General features: G+C 49.7%; 1 protein-coding gene across 2 annotated transcripts in view; it reads left to right on the forward strand.

The window, feature by feature from the left end:
• Window positions 1-18,584, forward strand: part of IL23R (interleukin 23 receptor) — a 38,244-nt gene extending 19,660 nt beyond the window's left edge. For both annotated transcript variants that reach the window (XM_083157710.1, XM_083157712.1), the window contains 7 exons: window positions 1,093-1,281; window positions 1,478-1,579; window positions 2,374-2,499; window positions 7,815-7,943; window positions 10,461-10,560; window positions 13,991-14,081; window positions 15,895-18,584. In XM_083157710.1, the coding sequence (XP_083013836.1) occupies window positions 1,093-1,281; window positions 1,478-1,579; window positions 2,374-2,499; window positions 7,815-7,943; window positions 10,461-10,560; window positions 13,991-14,081; window positions 15,895-16,476 (1,319 nt within the window). In that variant the 3' untranslated portion in view covers window positions 16,477-18,584. The remainder of the gene's footprint in view (window positions 1-1,092; window positions 1,282-1,477; window positions 1,580-2,373; window positions 2,500-7,814; window positions 7,944-10,460; window positions 10,561-13,990; window positions 14,082-15,894) is intronic.
• Window positions 18,585-24,207: the final 5,623 nt, after the last annotated feature.

A 24,207-nucleotide genomic window follows, 5' to 3' on the forward strand; every position in this document is an offset into this window, starting at 1 on the left:
CATATATAACACATGGTGGGGATAGAACCCATGACCTCAGTGCTGTGAGGCAGTAATGCTATAACCATTACACCATCCGTACTGCCCCGTATATATAACACATGGTGGGGATAGAACCCATGACCTCAGCGCTGTGACGCAGTAATACTAACCATTACACCGTCCGTACTGCCCCGTATATATAACACATGGTGGGGATAGAACCCATGACCTCAGCACTGTGAGGCAGTAATGCTAACCATTACACCATCCGTACTGCCCCGTATATATAACACATGGTGGGGATAGAACCCATGACCTCAGTGCTGTGAGGCAGTAATGCTAACCATTACACCATCCGTACTGCCCTGTATATATAACACATGGTGGGGATAGAACCCATGACCTCAGTGCTGTGAGGCAGTAATGCTAACCATTACACCATCCGTACTGCCCTGTATATATAACACATGGTGGGGATAGAACCCATGACCTCAGTGCTGTTTGGCAGTAATGCTAACCATTACACCGTCCATACTGGGCATAGCACCACCTCGGACACCTGTGAAGCTCCACCTCCAGGCTCTGATTGGACCACAGGCCAGTCAGTCAGAGAAAGTGGATGACCATTGATAGTTTGAAATATTGATGGTCATCTATTACATGCTATGCTACCATCAATGACAATCTGAAATTTCACCATTGATGGCAACCATCGACGGCGAACATGACGATGGCCATCCCTACATATAGCACAGATCAGTCTATTGGGGGAGGTCAGTCCGCAGGGGATGTGATTATACAACTACTGATGGTCATTATACAAGGCCCATTTACCACAGTGACATATATGGACGCCTCTAACATAAAGGGGTACTTGTTTAGTTTCAGGGCGGCCGATATATCGGATGCGATGAAACTAAACAAGTACCAGAATTTCTAAATAAGAACCTTTTGGCCTGGAGGTTCCATGATAACAATTCTGATACTCCAGGGAGCCGTGATTCAGAAAAGTTTGGCAACCCGTGGTTTACGGTGATCTCAGCTGATAGACGACATTGATGATAAGCGTTATATTATCCTTCTGCTGTCTTCCCTTTATTCACGTACCAGGACCACAGAACCTAACTGTCACATCTGGGCTCCTAACTGCCATACCAGTTGTGTGGCAGCAGCCGTGCTGCACAGGTGACAATCTCCAGGGCTTCATTCTGCAGTGGACTCCTGACTCCTGTGATGGGAAACAGAGAAATGTATCATGGCGGAGATTTGGGAAGGAAGAAACCGGCTTTACCATATACGGTAATCAATGCCTGTGTTTTCGTCAGGGCGGCGCTTAGCCTGAATCAGTCCCATAGTGCAATGATGTACAATGGCCAACAGCGCCACCTAGAATAAAATAAAGAATGAAAGGTAGAAGTGTGTGTCAGTCCCTGTATGTACAATAATGAGGATGGATCTGGCTCTGACATTGCCTCACGTGTTCCTTGTATTGTAGATGAAGTGGTTGCAGGAGATGTGGTCACTGTATCCGTGTATGCAGTATATAGCTCCGGAGTCAGCAGTCCCAGCACCGCCATTGGTTACAGCCAAGAGCTGAGTGAGTTCATTGGTTAAAGTTTGTTTCGGCGTTTCTGTGGGATTATCAGCGATCTGGAACAAAGATTCTTTTCATGTCCTTTATTTAACCTTAATAGTGGGAAAGTACCCCATTTGTATGCGCATCTGTATGTTCCCCCTGCCCCATGAAATCCCGCCTTGCGAATAGTTTTTGCAAGGCTTGCGAATGGATGTGTACGGGTACACACCCATTCACATCCGGATGACTAGAGGAAAAAAAAAAATTCTCACCGTCGAATGATTTTTCCTCTTGTCCCTGGTGTCCGCAGCCGCCGTGTAGCCCAGGACGTACTCTGCAGCTGCTGACAAAACCGCTCCTTCTGGATGGAAGCTGGCGTCATCCGACCTCCCCTCCCGCAGTCAGAAATAGGCCTGGACACTCCCAGTGTTCCCTTGGCCGCTCCCACCTTTTTGCAGGGCACGCCCATGCTCAACCCCCACACGCCCACTGCCTGCCAGTCATGCTGCGATTGGCTTGCAAATAGAAATATTTGCTAAAGCCGTTCGAAACCGGGCCTTCTGCATACGCATTGTGGCCAATGGGGACGTATGGGGGTGTATGGAAGGTTAACCCATAGACATTCTTATATATAGGACACTTAGAGACATATACTGGGGTTGTTTATTTAATTGCAAAGCAGTCAGTAGCGGTAATAATGTAATATTAATGTAGATACCTATAGAAGAATGACAAGCACACCTCTTATAGTATTTTAGCACATATTTACTACAACCCCCTAATAGGATGACTTCATTTATTTCTATCCTCCACAGAACCCAAGACCGGTCCTAGATCTGAGAAGGACGCAGGACGTATCCGGTGGTCTGAGATTCCTCTGTGTGACAGACGAGGGTTTATCACGGGATACACGCTGTATCTGAATGGTTTGCGAAGCAAAGGTAGCATGTGAGGCAGAAAGTGTGCAAATGACAGAACAACTCACCTGTCTCTCTGCATCTTGTACAGGAGGGGTGGTACAGGAGGATGTCAGTTCAATGTACTGTCCTGTGCATTCTGTAAAATGACCACTAGGTGGCGATGCGCAATACTGGCTACAACTGCATGCTTAATATGATAATGTAATCTTGGACATTTGCAATGGAGCATTTACAATTTTGGGACCCTGAAGCTTGAACTGTTAAGGGGGGGGCCCTTTGAGACCCTCAAGAATATAGTGAAAGGACTGCATACAAAACTCAGCACCGGTAACATGACCTTGTTCCGGGCTCCATCTCTTTAGCTGCAGATGGCTGTGCTGCAGTGACGGTAGTTGCTAAATTCTAGTGGGCTAACGGACCTTCCACGGCCATTGGAAAGAGCAAGGGGCGGGGGGCTTGCTCCTTCACTATCCACGCCACCACTGGTTGCCCGAAGTGAAGCGAACCCACGAGAGTCCGTTTGAGTCCCTTGTTCCGACCTTGCTCCTCCGCTCTCCACCCCCTCTCCTCCCCTGTCACGTCACAAGGTCCCTTAGCCTACTTTAATTTATTTTAGACCTAACCATGGGATGGCTGAGGCAGGCAGGATGTGGGAAGAAGCCCATAGACTTCTATAGGGTAACGTTATACAAAGCTGGCGCTATCGGAAGGTCGGCGATTAATATATATGAAACTGCATTAAAAACCCCCAAACTGAGTTTTTAATGCAGTTTGGGAGGCACCAATACTGCAGAAATCATGCCAGGTTCTCCGGTGACCCCAGGTGGTGGGGAATCTTACTGCAGGCTTCTATATCCAAGTCCTAATGGTCCCAAATGGAGATGTGTTGAGTTTGTGCAGTCTAATGGTGGGAATGTGCTGTCTAATGGTGGGAATGTGCAGTCTAATGGTGGGAATGTGCAGTCTAATGGTGGGAATGTGCAGTCTAATGGTGGATGTGAGGATACGGGGTTCCACAATCACTCAGACACCGAGCAGATGAAACCAAAATATGGTTTATTTTTATCACAGCACACAAAAGTAGATGAAGACAGGAAAAAGATTCAAATGGTAGCATAAAAACATCCGGGTAGCAAAGTCCTTGTAGCATCACAGTCCAAATAACGAAACTATCACTTATTCCACACAGCAGTGACAGCAGAAACCTGTGCGAATCCACACAGCACCGGACGCTCCACACCAGAGCTTACGTAGGATGCCCCCCCCCCAGGCAAACGATGCGCTCACAAGGTCCAGTGGCAGAGTATCACCTCTTAGCCAGGATTGCGACAAACATGAGGAGCTGGCAGGTGTACAAGTCATTTTAAAAACTTCCAATTTCCCACGGGGCTTAAACTGCCAGTGGGCCGGTACTTGGTTCGGATTGGTGGACCCCAGAGTCAGACACATCCCCCCCAGGTAATATCCAGCTGGCCATCTGCTGCAGCCCCCCTGCTGGGTCGGTTCCAGAAAGTCTGGAAGTGGCCAGAGATATGCAGATGCAGTGTCAACACAAGATACAAAACACAGTCTGATTACATTATGTGGTGGTCACCCCCTGTGGACAACCTTCCTGTTGATAGCAGGGGCATTTGATCACCCCCTGTGGTGATTGTCCTTCAGCTATCACCCTCATGTAAATAGCAGGAACAATAATCGGCTGATTACATTATGGGCTGATCACCCCCTGTGGACAACCTTCCTGTTGATAGTAGGGGGATTCGATCACCCCCTGCGGTGCCCGGTTCCACAAAGTCTGCTAGAGCCCAGAGGTTTACAAAGAATTGTAAACCCCCTGTGGAGATGGTTCCTCTGCTATCTCTTTCCTGTAAATAGCAGCACAATAGCAGGGTAATTGGATCACCCCCTGTGGAGATTGCCTTTTGGGAGGACAGTTTATGATAACCCTTTTCCTGTATGACCAAGTAAGGGCACGGGCAAATGGTATCAATGGTATAATGCTTACATGAATAAAGTCCTGGGAAATACAGACATTACATTTCTGGTGGGATTATACAGCCTAATAATATATGATCTGGAACTACACACACATATAGGGGGAATATAGACATACATAGAGACTACAGGGTACAGACTGACTAAAGTGTACATTTTTCACTACAAATAATAAAATATCATAATTACAGTCTTACGGTCAGCCTGCTAACCTCACACTCCTCCCCCTACATCTTTAGTCACTGTACCCAGTTGCTCAGGAACCAATAACAACCTGGAATAGCGGGATGCAGAGCCGAGAATCTGGGGTTTGGATGTACCACCGGAGTCCCACAGGGTGACATCATACCAAACCCATCTTGTAAAAGGCGGCTGGTTTGCAGAACCAGCAAGGGCATGATTACAGTCTAAGTCATACATTGGAACTAACAAGGGATGTAGCGATTCCTCTTCTTCGGATTCTGGGTACCCCCCCTCTGCAACATTGTAACCTACTAATACTTTTGCCTCGGGCACAATGGGGCGGGGACCACTTTCCACCTCCCCCTCTTGCCCAAGGAACAGGGGCCAAACAGCAGGCCAATATAGGGGCTCTGGCACTGGCACTTCCACCCCCCCGTCATGTCCTTCCTCCCCCAAACCCAAACTAGGGGCATGGCAAATTTCAGTCCAGCATTTGTTCTCAATGTCCAGGGCTGAGGAGGGACCCTCCATCACAAACAATTCCGTTGGTGGCTGCAGGACAGGCTGTGTCAGCTCTGTCCCCTTAAAAGCCAGATGCTCACCTGCAGCTACTTCTGCGCACACCTCCTTCTCCGCGATAGCCTCCTTCCCCAGCTGAGTATGCTGGGCAGCCCGAAACACGACGTCATCTGTGACTGGTGTGCTGGTGGCCTGGATGTTGTCGGATACTCCTCTAACCACGGTGATCTCCTCCTGGACGCAGTCCTCATAGATCCCCTGGCAGCAGGTTAATAATTCTGCATCTCCCACCTCAGCAAAAGGGAAGCAGTAGTGCAGCTCCTCCCGGGGTGCCTGGCTCAGAGGCCTCACTTCCTTCACGTTGGGGATAACCTCCCCCTGCAGAGAACACTGAGCAGCTTCCTCCCTAGGGTGGGGGAGAAGCAGTTGCAAACGGTGCCTTTCATCACGCCCCCTGCGACACTGATCTTGCCATGCTGGGGTATCCAGGAGCCCGCGATCAATCGCCTCTTCCTCTGCCACCACGAAGCACTCCTCCAGACACTGCAATTGTTCCCACACACTCAACTGTGCACCGAAATGGAGGATCCATGCCCGATAATCAGCAAATGCATTTGTAGGATCTCCCTGATCGTGAACGATCTGCTGAAGGATTTCCCCGCGAGTGCAGGATCGGATGGGTATACCTCGCAGCTGACATTCTGCTATCAGCTCCTCCATACTCATTTCTTCAAGGGCAGTTAGGGGCCCCCCTGACAACGACCCTTCTCTTGCGGTAACAATTAATTCCGTGGCAGACCCCTCGGTTGTCTGCCCAGATTGCAGTAGCCCCCTTCTAGACCCTTCCTCTGGTTCTATCTGGGGCATCAATTTATTCTGGACTTGTCCTTCAGCCTCAGAATATTGTCCTCTTTGTAGCATCTGGGTAACTGTAGCAATCACTTCCTCTGTGAATTCCACAAACTCTGGCTCCCCCAGCAGATTCCACGAGGTGGCCTGACCTTTACAGTGCAGGAATGCATCCCCCAGGTAACACAACTTGTCCTGTATGCTGGATACTCTCCACCCGCTGATCATCTGCTGAGCTTCTTCCCAGTACTCCCAGATATACTGCATTTTTCTGACAATAAATAACAGATCCGGCTTCCCAGCCTGCCGATACACTGAAGAACCTCCATCCCTGAGCTCCTCCACTCCAGGGGTCTTGAGGCATCGATTTTCTTTCCTTGGAAACATTTTCCATTTCCACAGGAATGACACCTGCTCACTTGCAGAACTTCACCTTATTGCATTTTCCGTTTCCTTACATATGGTCTGATCCTCTGTCCTCTGTGCTTTCTGTGCTCGATGGTTGGTGTCTGAATGATCCCACTGCTGCCACCAAATGTGAAGATACGGGGTTCTTCAATCACTCAGACACCGAGCAGATGAAACCAAAATATGGTTTATTTTTATCACAGCACACACATGTAGATGAAGACAGGAAAAAGATTCAAATGGTAGCATAAAAACATCCGGGTAGCAAAGTCCTTGTAGCATTTCAGTCCAAATAACGAAACTATCACTTATTCCACACAGCAGTGACAGCAGAAACCTGTGCGAATCCACACAGCACCGGACGCTCCACACCAGAGCTTACGTAGGATGCCCCCCCCCCAGGCAAACGATGCGCTCACAAGGTCCAGTGGCAGAGTATCACCTCTTAGCCAGGATTGCGACAAACATGAGGAGCTGGCAGGTGTACAAGTCATTTTAAAAACTTCCAATTTCCCACGGGGCTTAAACTGCCAGTGGGCCGGTACTTGGTTCGGATTGGTGGACCCCAGAGTCAGACACATCCCCCCAGGTAATATCCAGCTGGCCATCTGCTGCAGCCCCCCTGCTGGGTCGGTTCCAGAAAGTCTGGAAGTGGCCAGAGATATGCAGATGCAGTGTCAACACAAGATACAAAACACAGTCTGATTACATTATGTGGTGGTCACCCCCTGTGGACAACCTTCCTGTTGATAGCAGGGGAATTTGATCACCCCCTGTGGTGATTGTCCTTCAGCTATCACCCTCATGTAAATAGCAGGAACAATAATCGGCTGATTACATTATGGGCTGATCACCCCCTGTGGACAACCTTCCTGTTGATAGTAGGGGGATTCGATCACCCCCTGCGGTGCCCGGTTCCACAAAGTCTGCTAGAGCCCAGAGGTTTACAAAGAATTGTAAACCCCCCTGTGGAGATGGTTCCTCTGCTATCTCTTTCCTGTAAATAGCAGCACAATAGCAGGGTAATTGGATCACCCCCTGTGGAGATTGCCTTTTGGGAGGACAGTTTATGATAACCCTTTTCCTGTATGACCAAGTAAGGGCACGGGCAAATGGTATCAATGGTATAATGCTTACATGAATAAAGTCCTGGGAAATACAGACATTACATTTCTGGTGGGATTATACAGCCTAATAATATATGATCTGGAACTACACACACATATAGGGGGAATATAGACATACATAGAGACTACAGGGTACAGACTGACTAAAGTGTACATTTTTCACTACAAATAATAAAATATCATAATTACAGTCTTACGGTCAGCCTGCTAACCTCACAGTGGAATGTGCAGAAAATTGTGGATTTTTGTTCTCAGAGTTCTCAGCATCCGCAAGACACTTTGAGCTGGACAGACTGGATCCCAGTGAGCCGTATTCTGTGTGTGTCTCTGCTTCCACCAGCGCCGGAGAAGGCCCCACTGACCACTGCACTAACATCCATCCAGGTAAGACCACCCGCTGACCACTGCACTAACATCCATCCATCCCGGTAACACTGCCCGCTGACCACTGCACTAACCACTGCACTAACATCCATCCCGGTAACACCGCCCGCTGACCACTGCACTAACATCCATCCCGGTAACGCCACCCACTGACCACTGCACTAACATCCATCCCGGTAACGCCACCCACTGACCACTGCACTAACATCCATCCCGGTAACACCACCCGCTGACCACTGCACTAACATCAATCCCGGTAACACCGCCCGCTGACCACTGCACTAACATCCATCCCGGTAACGCCACCCACTGACCACTGCACTAACATCCATCCAGGTAACACCTCCCGCTGACCACTGCACTAACATCCATCCCGGTAACACCACCCGCTGACCACTGCACTAACACCACCCTCTGACCACTGCACTAACATCCATCCCGGTAACACCACCCACTGACCACTGCACTAAAATCCATCCCAGTAACATCACTCGCTGACCACTGCACTAACATTCATCCCGGTAACACCACCCGCTGACCACTGCACTAACATCCATCCCGGTAACACCACCCGCTGACCACTGCACTAACATCCATCCCGGTAACACCACCCGCTGACCACTGCACTAACATCCATCCCGGTAACACCACCCACTGACCACTGCACTAACATCCATCCCGGTAACGCCACCCACTGACCACTGCACTAACATCCATCCAGGTAACACCTCCCGCTGACCACTGCACTAACATCCATACTGGTAACACCACCCGCTGACCACTGCACTAACACCACCCGCTGACCACTGCACTAACATTCATCCTGGTAACACCACCCGCTGACCACTGCACTAACATCCATCCCGGTAACACCACCCGCTGACCACTGCACTAACATCCATCCCGGTAACACCACCCGCTGACCACTGCACTAACATTCATCCCGGTAACACCACCCGCTGACCACTGCACTAACATTCATCCCGGTAACACCACCCGCTGACCACTGCACTAACATCCATTGCGGTAACACCACCCGCTGACCACTGCACTAACATCTATCCCGTAACACCACCCACTGATCACTGCACTAACATCCATCCCGGTAACACCACCCACTGACCACTGCACTAACATTCATCCCGGTAACACCACCCGCTGACCACTGCACTAACATTCATCCCGGTAACACCACCCGCTGACCACTGCACTAACATCCATCACGGTAACACCACCCGCTGACCACTGCACTAACATCCATCCCGTAACACCACCCGCTGACCACTGCACTAACATCCATCCCGTAACACCACCCGCTGACCACTGCACTAACATCCATCCCGGTAACACCACCCACTGACCACTGCACTAACATCCATCCCGGTAACACCACCCGCTGACCACTGCACTATCATCCATCCCTGTAACACCGCCCGCTGACCACTGCACTAACATCCATCCCGGTAACACCGCCCGCTGACCACTGCACTAACATCCATCCTGGTAACACCACCCACTGACCACTGCACTAACATCCATCCCGGTAACACCACCCACTGACCACTGCACTAACATCCATCCCGGTAACACCACCCACTGACCACTGCACTAACATCCATCCCGGTAACACCGCCCGCTGACCACTGCACTAGCATCCATCCCGGTAACAACGCCCGCTGACCACTGCACTAGCATCCATCCCGGTAACACCACCCGCTGACCACTGCACTAACATACATCCCGGTAACACCACCCGCTGACCACTGCACTAACATACATCCCGGTAACACCACCCGCTGGCCACTGCACTAACATCCATCCACCCCGGTAACACCGCCCGCTGACCACTGCACTAACATCCATCCCGGTAACACCACCCGTTGACCACTACACTATCATCCATCCCGGCAACACCACCCGCTGACCACTGCACTAACATCCATCCCGGTAACACCACCTGCTGACCACTGCACTAACATCCATCCCGGTAACACCTCCTGCTGACCACTGCACTAACATCCATCCATCACGGTAATACCGCCCGCTGACCACTGCACTAACATCCAACCCGGTAACACCGCCCGCTGACCACTGCACTAACATCCATCCCGGTAACACAGCCCGCTGACCACTGCACTAACATCGATCCCGGTAACACCGCCCGCTGACCACTGCACTAACATCCATCCCGGTAACACCGCCCCCTGACCACTGCACTAACATCCATCCCGGTAATACCACCCGCTGACCACTGCACTAACATCCATCCAAATAGCCATAAAACCAGAATCCCCCTGACAAATGAAGCTCTTTCCTTCCTGTCTCCGCCACTATACATGCAGGAGATATGAGCAATGCAATGCTGGGCACCAAACAATTGGCTGTGAGGCCCAGTGATGTAATGTTCGGCTCGCCACTATATTTTGCTATATTAGCGCAGCTTGATTTATATATCATATTATATCATTGTGCTGTGTGTGACAAGCGTCCTCTCATCTGTACATTGTATTTCCCTAGATAACAGTCTACACAGCTATCTGGGGCTCCTGCTGGGAATAGGCTTTGGTGCCGTTGTTCTGACAGTGTTCTTACTAAACTTGTCCACCATTGGGGGAAGGTAGGTCCAACCCTCTGCTATCTGTCTTGGATTTGAATGAAACCATCACTTAAGCCAAAGATTGTGTCCCCCACATATGTCTCTGTGTACAGGTGTGTCTCTTGTCTCTGTGTACCGGTGTGTCTCCTGTCTCTGTGTACCGGTGTGTCTCCTGTCTCTGTGTACAGGTGTCTCTCCTGTCTCTGTGTACTGGTGTGTCTCCTGTCTCTGTGTACCGGTGTGTCTTCTGTCTCTGTGTACAGGTGTGACTTCTGTGTACAGGTGTGACTTGTGTCTCTGTGTACAGGTGTGTCTCCTGTCTCTGTGTACAGGTGTGTCTCCTGTCTCTGTGTACAGGTGTGTCTCCTGTCTCTGTGTACAGGTGTGTCTCCTGTCTCTGTGTACAGGTGTCTCTCCTGTCTCTGTGTACTGGTGTGTCTCCTGTCTCTGTGTACCGGTGTGTCTCCTGTCTCTGTGTACAGGTGTGACTTCTGTGTACAGGTGTGTCTTCTGTCTCTGTGTACAGGTGTGTCTTCTGTCTCTGTGTACAGGTGTGTCTTCTGTCTCTGTGTACAGGTGTGTCTTCTGTCTCTGTGTACAGGTGTGTCTTCTGTCTCTGTGTACAGGTGTGTCTTCTGTCTCTGTGTACAGGTGTGACTTCTGTCTCTGTGTACAGGTGTGAATTCTGTCTCTGTGTACAGGTGTGTATTCTGTCTCTGTGTACAGGTGTGTCTTCTGTCTCTGTGTACAGGTGTGTCTTCTGTCTCTGTGTACAGGTGTGACTTCTGTCTCTGTGTACAGGTGTGACTTCTGTCTCTGTGTACAGGTGCGTCTCCTGTCTCTGTGTACAGGTGCGTCTCCTGTCTCTGTGTACAGGTGCGTCTCCTGTCTCTGTGTACAGGTGGGACTTCTGTCTCTGTGTACAGGTGTGTATTCTGTCTCTGTGTACAGGTGAGTCTTCTGTCTGGGTGTGGTATGGGGCTCCGACAGTCGGGATCCCGACAGTCATTATCCCAACGTTGGGATCCCGACTGGCCGGACCCAGACAGCATGGTGAGCGCAACAAAGTCCCTTGCGGGCATGGTGACTCGCTACGCAAGCCACCTATTCTATTCTCCCTCTATGGGGGTCGTGGACCCCCACGAGGGAAAATAGCCAATGGACGTCACATGGCCGTCGGATCCCGACGTCGGGTGAATGCCTGTCACTCAAGGCTGACTTATATTTACGAACAGGGCCCCTACGCTTCCGTGCAAATTGATGTTTATGCTAAACACCATTCACAATGCAGCAGAGATTTCCACATGATGGTTGGGGGCCGGCTATTTACCGGCGGGTGGCGTTAGATAGCATGCTTGGTAGCAAATTTATGCTGCTTAGCGAGTCAATGCCCCAGTGGCAAACGCAGGATTTTTAGACGGGGGGGGGGGGGGGGGGGGGGTTTCCAATTGAAATCTGGGGAAAAGGAAACAGCACTGAAAATTGGTCTTTTTATACACTGGATACTGTTTGCAATACAGTATTAATATGTAACAGTACAGATGGTCTATAGTTTAGGTTCCTTTAAACAATTAAATAAGATAAGTGGTCAGGAAACAGTTAAACATGCCATAACAACATAAATACACAAACATAATAGAACCAGTACTGCACTTTCTAAGCTCACAATCTCCCACTTCATGCTAAGGCTCCTGTCTCTTCCTCCTGGCAGCTGCTCTCTGGTCCAGTGCAATGTTTGAGGGCTCAGATCCACACATACAGTAAATGTGGTAGAAGAAGCTGGTACACTGGGCATGTGCAGCAGCTCCGCTCTGTCCCTTACACTGCATGATGTGGTGGCAGCTCTATTGATCATATTATATACCAGGCACTTGCCAAAAGGAGGGTGGTGGGGGGTGTTTCGGGCAACCAGAACCCCCCCCCCCCCCCGCAATTACCTATGCGCCCAGAATTTGCAAAAATGATCACAAATTCAATGTGCTATTCATTATGCAACCAGCAGGGGGCACCGTAGTACAATTACCTGCCTCAGGGATATATACCATGTGTTCTATGATCTACAGCAGTAATGGCTAACCTTGACACTCCAGCTGTTGTTGAACTACACATCCCAGCATGCCCTACTACAGTTTTACTATTTGGCCATGCTAAAACTGATGCAGGGCATGCTGGAATGTGTAGTTCAACAACAGCTGGAGTGTCAAGGTTAGCCATCACTGATCTACAGTAACATGATGGGAATAGCGGTTTGTTTTAAACAAAATATTAGCACAATCTACAATCTATGTGGTAGGAGAATAACTGAACACAACGGCCAGATGTCTGCAGAAATTACCAGCAGCTGCGACTACGCTGCCTGGGTTCTCACACAGTGAATACCCAGGGTGATACATTTCTTCTACTTTCTTCTAGTTCACTCATCATAAATGATTAGAATATAATCTTCATTGTGCAAACAGAGTCTTCTCAGGCAGCAGATTTTCTGGTGCAGTAGACTTTATGATATTAATCTATTTGGAGAAACTTATTTTAAATGCTCGTTCCACCAAAAATTAGATTTCTTCACCCGCATACATAAATTATTATTATTTTCATAATTTATTTTTATAGCGTCACAGGGTATCCATGACGTACAGTTGAATACAATAAACAACAAGTACACAGCACATAACCATAGCTGCATCAGCAGAGGACAAGTACAGGGCTCATAACCATAGCGGCATCAGCAGAGGACAAGTACAGGGCACATAACCCTAGCTGCGTCAGCAGAGGAACAGTACAAGGCAGACAATCATAGCTGCATCAGCAGAGGACAAGTACAGAGCACTTAACCATAGCTGCATCAGTAGAGGACAAGTACAGGGCACACAACCATAGCTGCATCAGCAGAGGACAAGTACAGGGCACATAACCATAGCTGCATCAGCAGAGGACAAGTACAGGGAACATTACCATAGCTGCATCAGCAGAGGACAAGTACAGGGCACATAACCCTAGCTGCATCAGCAGATGACAAGTACAGGGCACACAACCATAGCTGCATCAGCAGAGGACAAGTACAGGGCACATAACCATAGCTGCATCAGCAGAGGACAAGTGCAGGGCACATAACCCTAGCTGCGTCAGCAGAGGACAAGTACAGGGCACATAACCATAGCTGCATCAGCAGAGGATGAGTACAGGGCACACAACCATAGCTGCATCAGCAGAGGACAAGTACAGGGCACACAACCAAAGCTGCATCTGCAGGCGACACTGACATAAGTATGTGGGTGGCAGAAGCTGCAGGATTTGGTGCCATCGAAGATGGCGCAAGTAAGGAAAGGAATAGCACATGAGGGTGGAGGGCCCTGCTTGTCAAAGCTTACATTCTAAACTGTCCCTTACTCTTTATCATTTCTTCATAACACTTTGTAAGAAACGTAACATGTGACATTTCTTACATTTTTAGGATGAAAACCGCTGTAACCCTCTTTCTCCCGAAATATCTACGTGAGGATTTTCCCCGTGTAGATAACAGTAAAGCAGCGAAGGCTCTTCAGGTATGTGATGAATATGCAATGTGTATTACATGTTTCCAAATGATCTCCTGTCCTGTTATTCTCTCTTAACAACAACTCTCAATAATGCAGAAGTTAGGGGCGTGTCCTAATAGCAAGAGGCGCGTTTACCATCATTGGAGGCGTGGCCAAAGGTTGCGGACACATGTTATAGCATCTGAGCGTTGGTCCTTTCCCGATGCTCATTAATGCCAGATGCTGTAAATAGCTAAGGGTTACAGACAGACCTTGCTGGCGATAGCATCACACACTAGGGATGGCCATCGACCATTAATGATTTGAAATCATCAATGGTTTATGGCCGATGTTGAATACTTTTGCCATCGATGAGGGAGAATCAGTTGGTTTCCCTACATTAATGGCACAGGAGCACCGATGTTTCTTTTTTTTTATCTCAAGGTGGAGACCCCACCCCCACATTCTGATTGGTTAACGGGCCATTCAGTAAAAGATAATGGATAACCATCTATAGCTAAAAGTCTCGATGGTTACCCATCACATAGTTTATGACTATCGATGGCAACCATCGATGGTGACTGCACAGATGGCCATCCCTATCACACACACACTAGTGTTTCCAGTGTCCGCATGGTCGCTGCCGATCTCTTTCTGTTTCACTGACTTGTCATATGGCCGCTGACTGCTCTGTACTGCCAAAAGGGATAGTGGTTGAACTTGGGTACTGCATCCAGCTTACTCACTATTCAGTGGGGACCGATTCGGAATCGCACACAAGTAGGCAGCAATTTCACTCTCACCGGGTGCATGGAACTAAAAGTGGACATTTGTCCAATGAGTTCCAGGCAAGTATGTGACTGCGCTGCCCCTAATTATCCATGAGAGGGCGCTATCACAGCACACTTGCGCCAGTGGCAAAACAAGATTCTGAAATCTGTACAGCCCACAATTTCAAATGCCCACAACTCTTATTGCATCCTGCATCATCTGCGTGGGAACAGATCACTGCCACCCATTTATACCCAACTGAGCGCTGCATGACCCACAATTGTCCTTAGTTCCTGATTGTTGCCAACACTCAGCTATGGAGGATGCACAGAGCCACCATCTGGGGGGTGCTATAGGGATAACTGTCCTGGTCAATCTGGCAAAGTGGGGAGGGCTTGGGCTGCTCTACCGCCCACATGGCCGCCAGCCGTGGGTCATCCCTAGCCAGCGGTGCCGCTGCACAAAGGCTGCCAGCGCCCCCCAACAGCAGCGGGTCGTGGGTCGTCTGCAGCTCGCTGCATGGACACAGTCTGCCAGCTGGAGCCTCCTTCACTGGCCACTCAGCCTGCTGTGTTGGTAATTGTAACAATAGGAGGGGGGGGGGGGGCTTCCTATTTTGTGAGTCTTGGGCCCCTCAAATTCTGATGGCAGCCCTGTGCACAGTGCTAAAAATCACAAGGCCCGTCTGCAAAATGGACTTACATGCAAATCTGTATCCTTGCTGTTGCTGCTATCTGGAAGCAGGGGATATCCTGGGGATGGCCCACTCGGGATATCCTGGGGGTGGCACTGCATGAGAAGCCGCACCCTTTCCTCTAATATCAGGTTCCAGACAGTGCACTCAAATGACACAATGTTACACTGTTAGAGGGTCAGATGAATGGTCCCTAATGGCTGTCTCTGTGTGTGGGCTGGTCTCCGGTAACTTGTCACACCCCTTAAGTATAGGCCCCTAACACTACATTCCCTGGTAGCGCTGCATGTGAGCGCTCTTATTGCGAAATGCCAGTACTTGTGTTTTTCCTTTATTGATAAATTAAAAAACCCTCACTTCCATATATCTGTCTAGGCAAACAGTAAGGATGCGGAGTCCGGCTCCTGTCCGACATATAGTGACCCTGAAATCACCGAGGTACAAGAGCTACTGCAGAATGAAGCCACTATGGCAGAAGATGACAAAGCCACCGATCAGAGACCTGCAGAGGACGAACCGCATCTTACCCTCCCGACCAATGACCAACTCCCCGAGCAATCAGTAGGATACAGGCCGCAGCTTGCAGAGCCCAGGATCCAAAGAAGCGATTCATATTGCAGCCCCACTCACATGCTGGACGTTCAGAGAGCCGCTCAGAGGTTGGGAGGTCCTGCCCTTATCTCGGACGTGGAGCAAAATGTTGCGTTATGGGACTTTGGAGCTGAAATGGATCTAAAGGTTTTCAAAGCGAATAACATTCTGCTAGTCAATGGTATTGATCTAAATGAAGAGTCTGGTTGCCTGCAAGCATCAACCAACAATGATACCAGGAGGATCCAAAGAGAAGACCCCGCAGAAATGGAGGTTGTTCCCAGTGACCAACTCATCTGCCCTTTGCCAAGTGGCCTTAAGGATTTCAGTGACTATTTCCCACAAATGTTTGCTAAAGGGAAATAACTTGTGTGGTTACATCAGTGGCACCAACGTAGACCAGAGCTGGCTTTTCCCTCATAGAATCTCTTCATCAGTTCCGGCCACGCGTTCGTCTCTGACGGAATCAGATGTGTTGGCCGATGGCTGCTGAATGCATGAGTTATGAGCTCGTGGATCCTTTCTCTTTCAGAGCATTGTTTTGAACTCATAGGAGGTGATCACTCGTAAAACGCGTTGGTTACTTGGGTGTAACTCCTTGGTTTGGTCCTGGTTCGGTTATGGTATAGTGGAATGAAGCTGTGTATATTGACCCTGTTTGGTCGCCCACCCTTAGTCAAACCAGTCTAGTTAATAGCCTAAAGATAGTCGAACGTGTCTAGATCGACAGTGCCCAAATTTAGACGCCAGCGTTAGAGCGACAGGAGTGTGGTTGGCGGTAACATGGTGGTCATGAGTTTTTCTTTCTTTTTTTCATGCCGAATGACACGTGGACACTGTATCGCTGCGCTCGCCATGCTTCAGGCACACTATTATAATCTCATTCTATGTGCACTTGGATAATAAAGTATGAACCAAGTCTACCTGTGACATTCGGCAGTCTGAAAATGTGAAAAAAGTCATGTCTACCATGTGACCGTCGACTGAGCCGCTCTAACTTCCGTTACTGTCTATCTAGATGCGGTCAACTGTCTTTAACTTTTAAAAAGACGGGTTCAACCAGAGGCTTAACTCTGGGAGGCAATGGAGTCATCTGCTGTCAGGCTCCTGCTCCCAAGGGGGCACCTCTCCTCCCCTGCTAGATATCGATATCACTTCTGTGGCTGACTCCTCCTCCTAGCAGGACCACTCGCTTTATTCTAAACATAATTTTTTGCACCTGTTCCACTAGAAGCAGACACCTTGCTGATGGAGCTATTTGCTCCTACATAGGAAGCCTGCAAATTCTAGCTATATGATGTTACTACGCTGCCTAATAGTAATGGTTTTGAGCCAACATTTATACATAGTCAGAATCTGCACACTTCAGTAAGGTGTCTGCCTCCAGTGAGATTTATAGAAATAATCTCTGGATTGTTTATAAAGTCGGGGGGGGGGCACCAATATTTATCTTGCTTCCAAACAACTGGGACGAACTTACGCCACTGGGTCAACTAAGATCTTTGACATCGTAGATCCATCGACCATATACCGGTTGTTAATGGCACTAACAGGCATAACTGTTCTGTAATCTTGGAAAACACTTCCCAGGTTTTCAGACAGATGGTAAATGGGAATAATTGTGCCCTTTGCAAACATTTAAATGTCTCTTAGAACCTCCTAACACTTTAGAACTACCCCTTTAATTCAGTGTTTGTGTTCCTCTCCTAAAATACTTCATAGTTTATCCTCACTTGCGTCTCATTTGAATCATGGGTGAGAGGGGACACCTGTAATGAATATTTGGCGCTGGGTCTCTGTTGCTTAACCTTCACAAATGCCCTTCTGTTACCTTACCGGCCTCCCGAACTGCAACGTGGGGACAGGTTCAATTGGTCAAGGGCAAAAACATCAAACTTGGGGTAATCTCACTACTAATTATTTGATTATTTAAATGTCGGAGCAACATAACAGTAATGACGGCGCCAGCAGCTGTGCGTGCCCGAAAAGAGCAACAATGACTTGAGTTGCTCCGTAAAGCGCTACCTAGTGGCCACCAGTGAGCAAAACCCTTGAATTCCCCCCATAGAGATGAGGAGCATTGTTAGCCTTTTATTATATAGGATGTATCACAGAAGCAGATCTGCATGAACTGATGGCGCAGTGTGGCAGACTAATGCCTTGACAGCAGATTGGCGCTGTAGCCCTGTCCACTCCTGTATTGTTCATATATAGGTGCCACTGAGGACAAAGGGCCCGATTCATACCCACTGGCTGGGCTGCAAATTAGCAACCTGAGTGATTATCGAATTAACGACCTTGCATGCGCATGGATCTTGGCGTGCATGTGCAAGATGGCGACAGCCCCGACAGTAGATGTCCCGTTGGCAAGTTTATTGAGAGGCGCTGAAAGTTTGGGGACTGAACGCTGTTGTTTTATGGGAGGGCAGGTGGTACCTGGGCAGCGGGGTCCGTGCAGCGCTAGGGAGGCAACAGGGTCCCTGCGGCAGATGGGCAGTCAGAGGCGGGGTCCCTGCGGCAGATGGGCAATAGCACTACTAGTTCCCATCCGCCGCACGGACCCCTCTGCTGACTTTCCATCCGCCGCAGGGACCCCGCCGCTGACTTCCTATACGCCACAGGGATCCCCTGCCCGACCCCGCTGCCTGCCACCCACCCGCCAAGTGCTGATGTGGGGGCCTCTGATGTGTGGGGGGCCACGGGGTGACAGGAGCGGTCGCCCCATTCTTAATCCAGCCCTGCATCTAGAACCCAGAGAACTTAACCAAAATGTAACATTTGTGCAAAATGCTGAACAATACAGGTACGTATATGGGGAACCACCCCAGTATACCACAAACAATCATTTCTGTAATGATATTTCTTGCAAAGATGGCTTTTACAGAGTAACATATCTGCTGTAATACTTCTGTGGGTAGTGAGGGAAATTACTCGGATCCAATGGGGGTTATTAAAGTTCCTTCGGTCCTCCGTGCATTGGCACGGAGGACCGATGTTGCGCGTGTGCGCAGGCGCGTTTGTGACTATCGACAGATGTGGGAGGTTACCCGCAGGCATGCGAATGGATGTTTATGCTAAACATCCATTCGCAGCCTGTGCGGGCGAACCCACGCTGCGAGGGGGGGGGGGTTCCTCTTGGGCGTTCATTCGACGGGCGGGGTTTGGTGGATTTACAAGGCTGCAAATTCGCAGCCTTGTGAATCAACCAGAATAATTTCTGATTTTGTAGAGATGGGAAACTCTGTAAGGGATTCTTTGGCAGAGTGGAGGAACTTGGAAGGAGTGCAGGAGAAGCGGGAAAAATTAAAAAGTGCAATCAGGGCCGGTGCAAGGGTTCTTGGCACCCTAGGCAAAACCTCTACCAACTCGCCCCCCCCCCCCCCCCCTCCCAAGTGCCGTACCTCCACAAAGCTTATCGTTGGTGTGGGGGGCAGGCAGGGAGGTACTGCTCACTGTGGGTTCTGCGGGCACCACTCTATCCACTGGACATATATATATTATTTACTGCTGAGATAGGAACTGCTGGTGTGCTGCAAGTGCTGTTAATGGATTTAGCACGTGTATACACAGCCATACAGGCTTCTCTGTCAAACACACATTATAATTCGCCTCCCCAGGCAGCCACTACTGCAATTGTTTACATCCACAAAGCTTAACATTGGTGTGGAGGGATGCTCCCTGTGGGTTCTGTGGGCTGCTTCTCTCTGATTGATGCGCTAGTTCTGTTACAGCGCTGCGGGTCACCCCTCCTGCAGCTGGGGGGGGGGGGGTTTGCACGCCCGCTGATTGCCGCTGACCAGGGGCCAGATCCACGGGCTGGGGGTATTATGCGGGCGCTACCATGTCCGATGATGCTGACCAGCTCCAGGAGGTGGAGGGGTGTGGGCACTTCCTCCTACCGCTGTTGACACTGAGGTGTGTGTGGGGGGGATGGGGGCGTGGCTTGCGGACTCACCTGTTTTTTCCCTGAACGATGGGATAAATGAGTGGCGGCTGCTTTCTTCGTTCTTCTGGCGGGTGCGTTCATTCTGCTCCTCGCGTGTCAGGCTGCTTTCCTGCAGCTCGTTACCGCCCTCCAGTGGCCGGCGCCCTAGGCAAATGCCTGAAGCTGCCTAGTGGTGGCGCCGGCCCTGAGTGCAATTCTAAAAGCAACAGAACTTTGTGTCAAAAGAGTTAGGAAAAACACACGAAAAAGAAAGCCATTGTGGTTTGCGAAAGAAGTAGCGAGTATTGTGAAAGCAAAACAAGTTGGCCTTTAAGAAATTTAAGCAGACGCAGAAGAATGAGGACAAAGAGGTGTATCTTGTTAGACAGAAGGAGGCAAAGAAGGTAATCAGATGTGCAAAAGCACAGGCTGAAGAGAAAATGGCCCAGTCAGTGGGTAAAGAGGGGAAAACTTTTTTTAGGTATATAAGTGAAAGGAGAAAAACAAAAAGTGGAATAATTAGACATGAGTTTTTGAAGATTTATTTTTCACTTTTTGAATGTTTTCATATTCATTCTCATGTGTCGACATGGACACCAATGAAGTGCCACACTTATGTCAACATTTACATGTGTTGACCTTTCTGTGTTGATTTTTTCTTGTGGCGATTCCCGGCACCCCCCGCGACCCCCCTCCCGCGATTCGCAGCACACCCCCCGCAATTTGCGGCACCCCCCGCAACTCCCGCGATTCGCAGCCCCACCCCGTGACACCCCCCTCCTGCGATTCGCGGCACCCCGCGACCCCCCTCCCACGATTCGCGCCAACCCCCTGGGCCCCCCCTCCCACGGTTCGCGGTACCCCCACCCCCCGCGACCCCCCTAACACGATTCCCGCCCCTGACCCCCCCTCCTGTCATTGCGGCAATCCACCGCCCCTGCGACCCACCCTCCCACGATTCACTGCAACCCCCCGCGCCCCCCTCCCACGATTCGCGGCACCCACACCCCCCATGACCCCCCCTCCCGCAATTCATGGCATCCACCCACGACCCCTCCTCCCATGATTCGCGGACACCCCTCACCTCCCCCCCCGCGCGATTCACGGCAACCCCAGGATTAAATGGCACATGCAAAACACTGACACGGCTATGGTCGACAATGAAAAAGGTTGACATGAGTTTTTGAAGATTTATTTTTCTTTTTTTGAATGTTTTCATATTCATTCTCATGTGTCGACATGGACACCAATGAAGTGCCACACTTATGTCAACATTTACATGTGTTGACCTTTCTGTGATGATTTTTTCTTGTGGCAATTTTTTTCCAGTGACAACTATGTGCACGTCAACCTAGACATCATCAACCAATTCTTTGTATAATATATAACACCTGTTCTGTTTTACTGTAGGTGTTTTAAGTCAGATCTTTTACTGCTACTATTACTGTTTATGTAAATGCATTCTGAATGACAGCAACATCCTACCATCCTTCTACAAGAATATATAACCAACTAGGTGATTCATCGCGCCCCGTGCCCCCCCCCCCACAATTTGCGGACCCCCCGCGCACCCCCCCCCCCCGCGCGATTCACGCACCCCCCTCCCGCGATTCACGTCACCCCCCCCCCGCTCCCGCAATTCGCAACCCCCCCTCCCGCAATTCACGCACCCTCCCACACTTTGCGGAAACCCGCCCTCTCCAACGATTCGCGGACACCTGCGCCCCCTCCCTCCCACAATTCACGGCACCCCCTGCGCCCCTCCCGCAATTCACGGCACCCCTAAGCCCCTCTTTAGTCCCCCGTATACTCACACACCCTTATCACTACCCAGCTTCCTGCTCTCCTGAACCGTAACTTCCACCACTGGGGAGTCGCTGATGCTGTTTTGCCCACATGCCCCTATCATGCCTCATAGCCCAGCCTCCTGCTCTCATGCACCCTAACTCCCACCCAGTAGGAGGAGACACTGACTCAGGGCCACCATCCTGTACTCCTGTACTGCCACGCTGGACCCTCACCCACTGGCAGAAGCTGCACAGTATCTCCCACCCTCCTCTTTAGTCCCCCTTATGCCCACACACCCCTATCACTACCCAGCCTCCTGTTTTCCTGTGTCGTGACCTCCGCCAGTGGGGAGCCGCTGACTCAAAAACACCCTACTATACTATTGCACACACACACCTAAACAACATGCACACACAGCCCCCCCCCACCCACAAATGTCACTGTACCATCCACACTATCAATGTACATCTTACTCTGTAACCGCTTTTTAATTAAACAAAACAATACACACCCCCTTCCACATCATATGCTCTCTATTTAACACATTTCACCTATAACCCAAGTTGCAATACAGGCATCTGTCATACAATTCTAACCATCTTTCTCACAATACAAACGTTCACAAATTAAAGGGGCGCAGCCCCTTACGACGGTGTGAAGAGCGCCCGTAGGGCGCGATGAATCACCTAGTCTATTATATATATGTAAATATAGGCAGATATGAAGAGGGCACTCATGAGATTTTTAATCTGCTCGGCGGCAGAAATCAATAATGAAACAATGAAAAAACACAAGTAGTTGTGGGTCAATGTTTCGGGTGCAAGCCCTTTATCAAGACATGTCAACTAGGTTGACAAGCATTGGGTCGGCACCACTAGGACGACATGCAGCAAGGTCGACATGGGTCTATGTCGACATGGATTTAGGTCAACAGGTCATTAGTTTGACACAAGCATTAGGTCAACATGGGCAAGGTCGACATGGGGTTTCACTGTTTTTTGAGCCGACATGTGCCGACGGGCGGTATTTCATGCCTTACCATCCACAAGGGTGCGGTGGGAGAATAAAACAGTGCCCTAAGCATTGCGAGTGAAGCAAGCGATGGGAGGGGATGAGGTGCACTTCAAACTGTGTCCATGTCGACTGTGTCGACATTCGTGTAAAAAACAGTAAAAAAAAACATGTCGACCTTTTGACTGTCGACCTAATGCTTGTGTCGACCTAACCCATGTCGACCTAGTGGTGTCGACCTAGTTGTTGTAGACCACACCCGCCTGCCAATTGCCTGACTACAAAATGTATATATTTATATAATGTCGGCCTTTTACCGGTGTGAACTTTGTGCATGTCGACCTTGTTGGGGTTGAGCTGGACATTGCCGTCCTGCTGTAGCACGCCCAAGCCATTTACAGGAAGCAGCCGCAGCCGTTACTGAGAACTAGGTGTAAATACGCAAGTGAAAGCGAATGTTGTGCGGTACAATGTCGCTGAAATAGGAACAGAATGCTTTATGGGCTGCAGCAAGTGTCTTAATATAGCGACACTTTCAGCCATCACAGGAAGGAAGTGGTTCACCTGCCAAATACGTGCAGCGCTGGCTCCAGCAATGTGATAGAACAATGAGCATCTTTCATGGAGTTACTTGCTAGAAACCGCTTTGGTGCCGCTGAGCGATAGGGCCCTCCGGGCTCTGCACTGTAACGCTGGGTACACACTGAAGCCATACCAGCGGCTGCCCATATAACTATATCGGAGATATAGGGCATACACACAGTCCGCTATCACTCCCGATATCGGTCAGTGATGTCACCCGCCCCCCACTCCGTACATGCAATCGCAGCTGATATTGTCAGATTGAGCTGCATGTACAGACGACAGGGGAGGGGGGGATCGTTAACGACCTGCGGTTGCGCGCATCATTAACAATATTGACCATACACACTGAACCTTCGGTTCCCCAGCTGTTGTTGAACTACACACCCCAGCATGCCCTTCTACAGTTTTGCTATTTGGTTGTGCTAAAACTGTTGCAGGGCATGCTGGGATGTGTATTTCAACAACAGCTGGTGGACCGAAGGTTCCTTATTCCTGTTCTAGAAGGTGCTAGATCATTGATAAGTAGAATCTGGTTGCTACAGGCAACATCTCCGCTTTAAAGAACCCGCACTTTAGTAAATAAAGTGTGAGTTCAAGGTCTACATTCCTGCACCGTTCCCAGAAATTAGATGCTTGATTTGCAAAAATCACCCCCTGAGTGTGGTTTGAAATGGGCCGCAAGGACGGGTGAATACCTGTTGGTGGCAGTATTGATTTTGCCTTTTTTTGGATAATCAGCTCCAGCTCCTTGGGGCCTGATTCAGAATCAGTGGCTGCGTGAGTGCGTC

Source organism: Crinia signifera, chromosome 8 (assembly GCF_055691185.1).
Source record: "Crinia signifera chromosome 8, ASM5569118v1, whole genome shotgun sequence".
Classification (NCBI taxonomy): domain Eukaryota; kingdom Metazoa; phylum Chordata; class Amphibia; order Anura; family Myobatrachidae; genus Crinia; species Crinia signifera.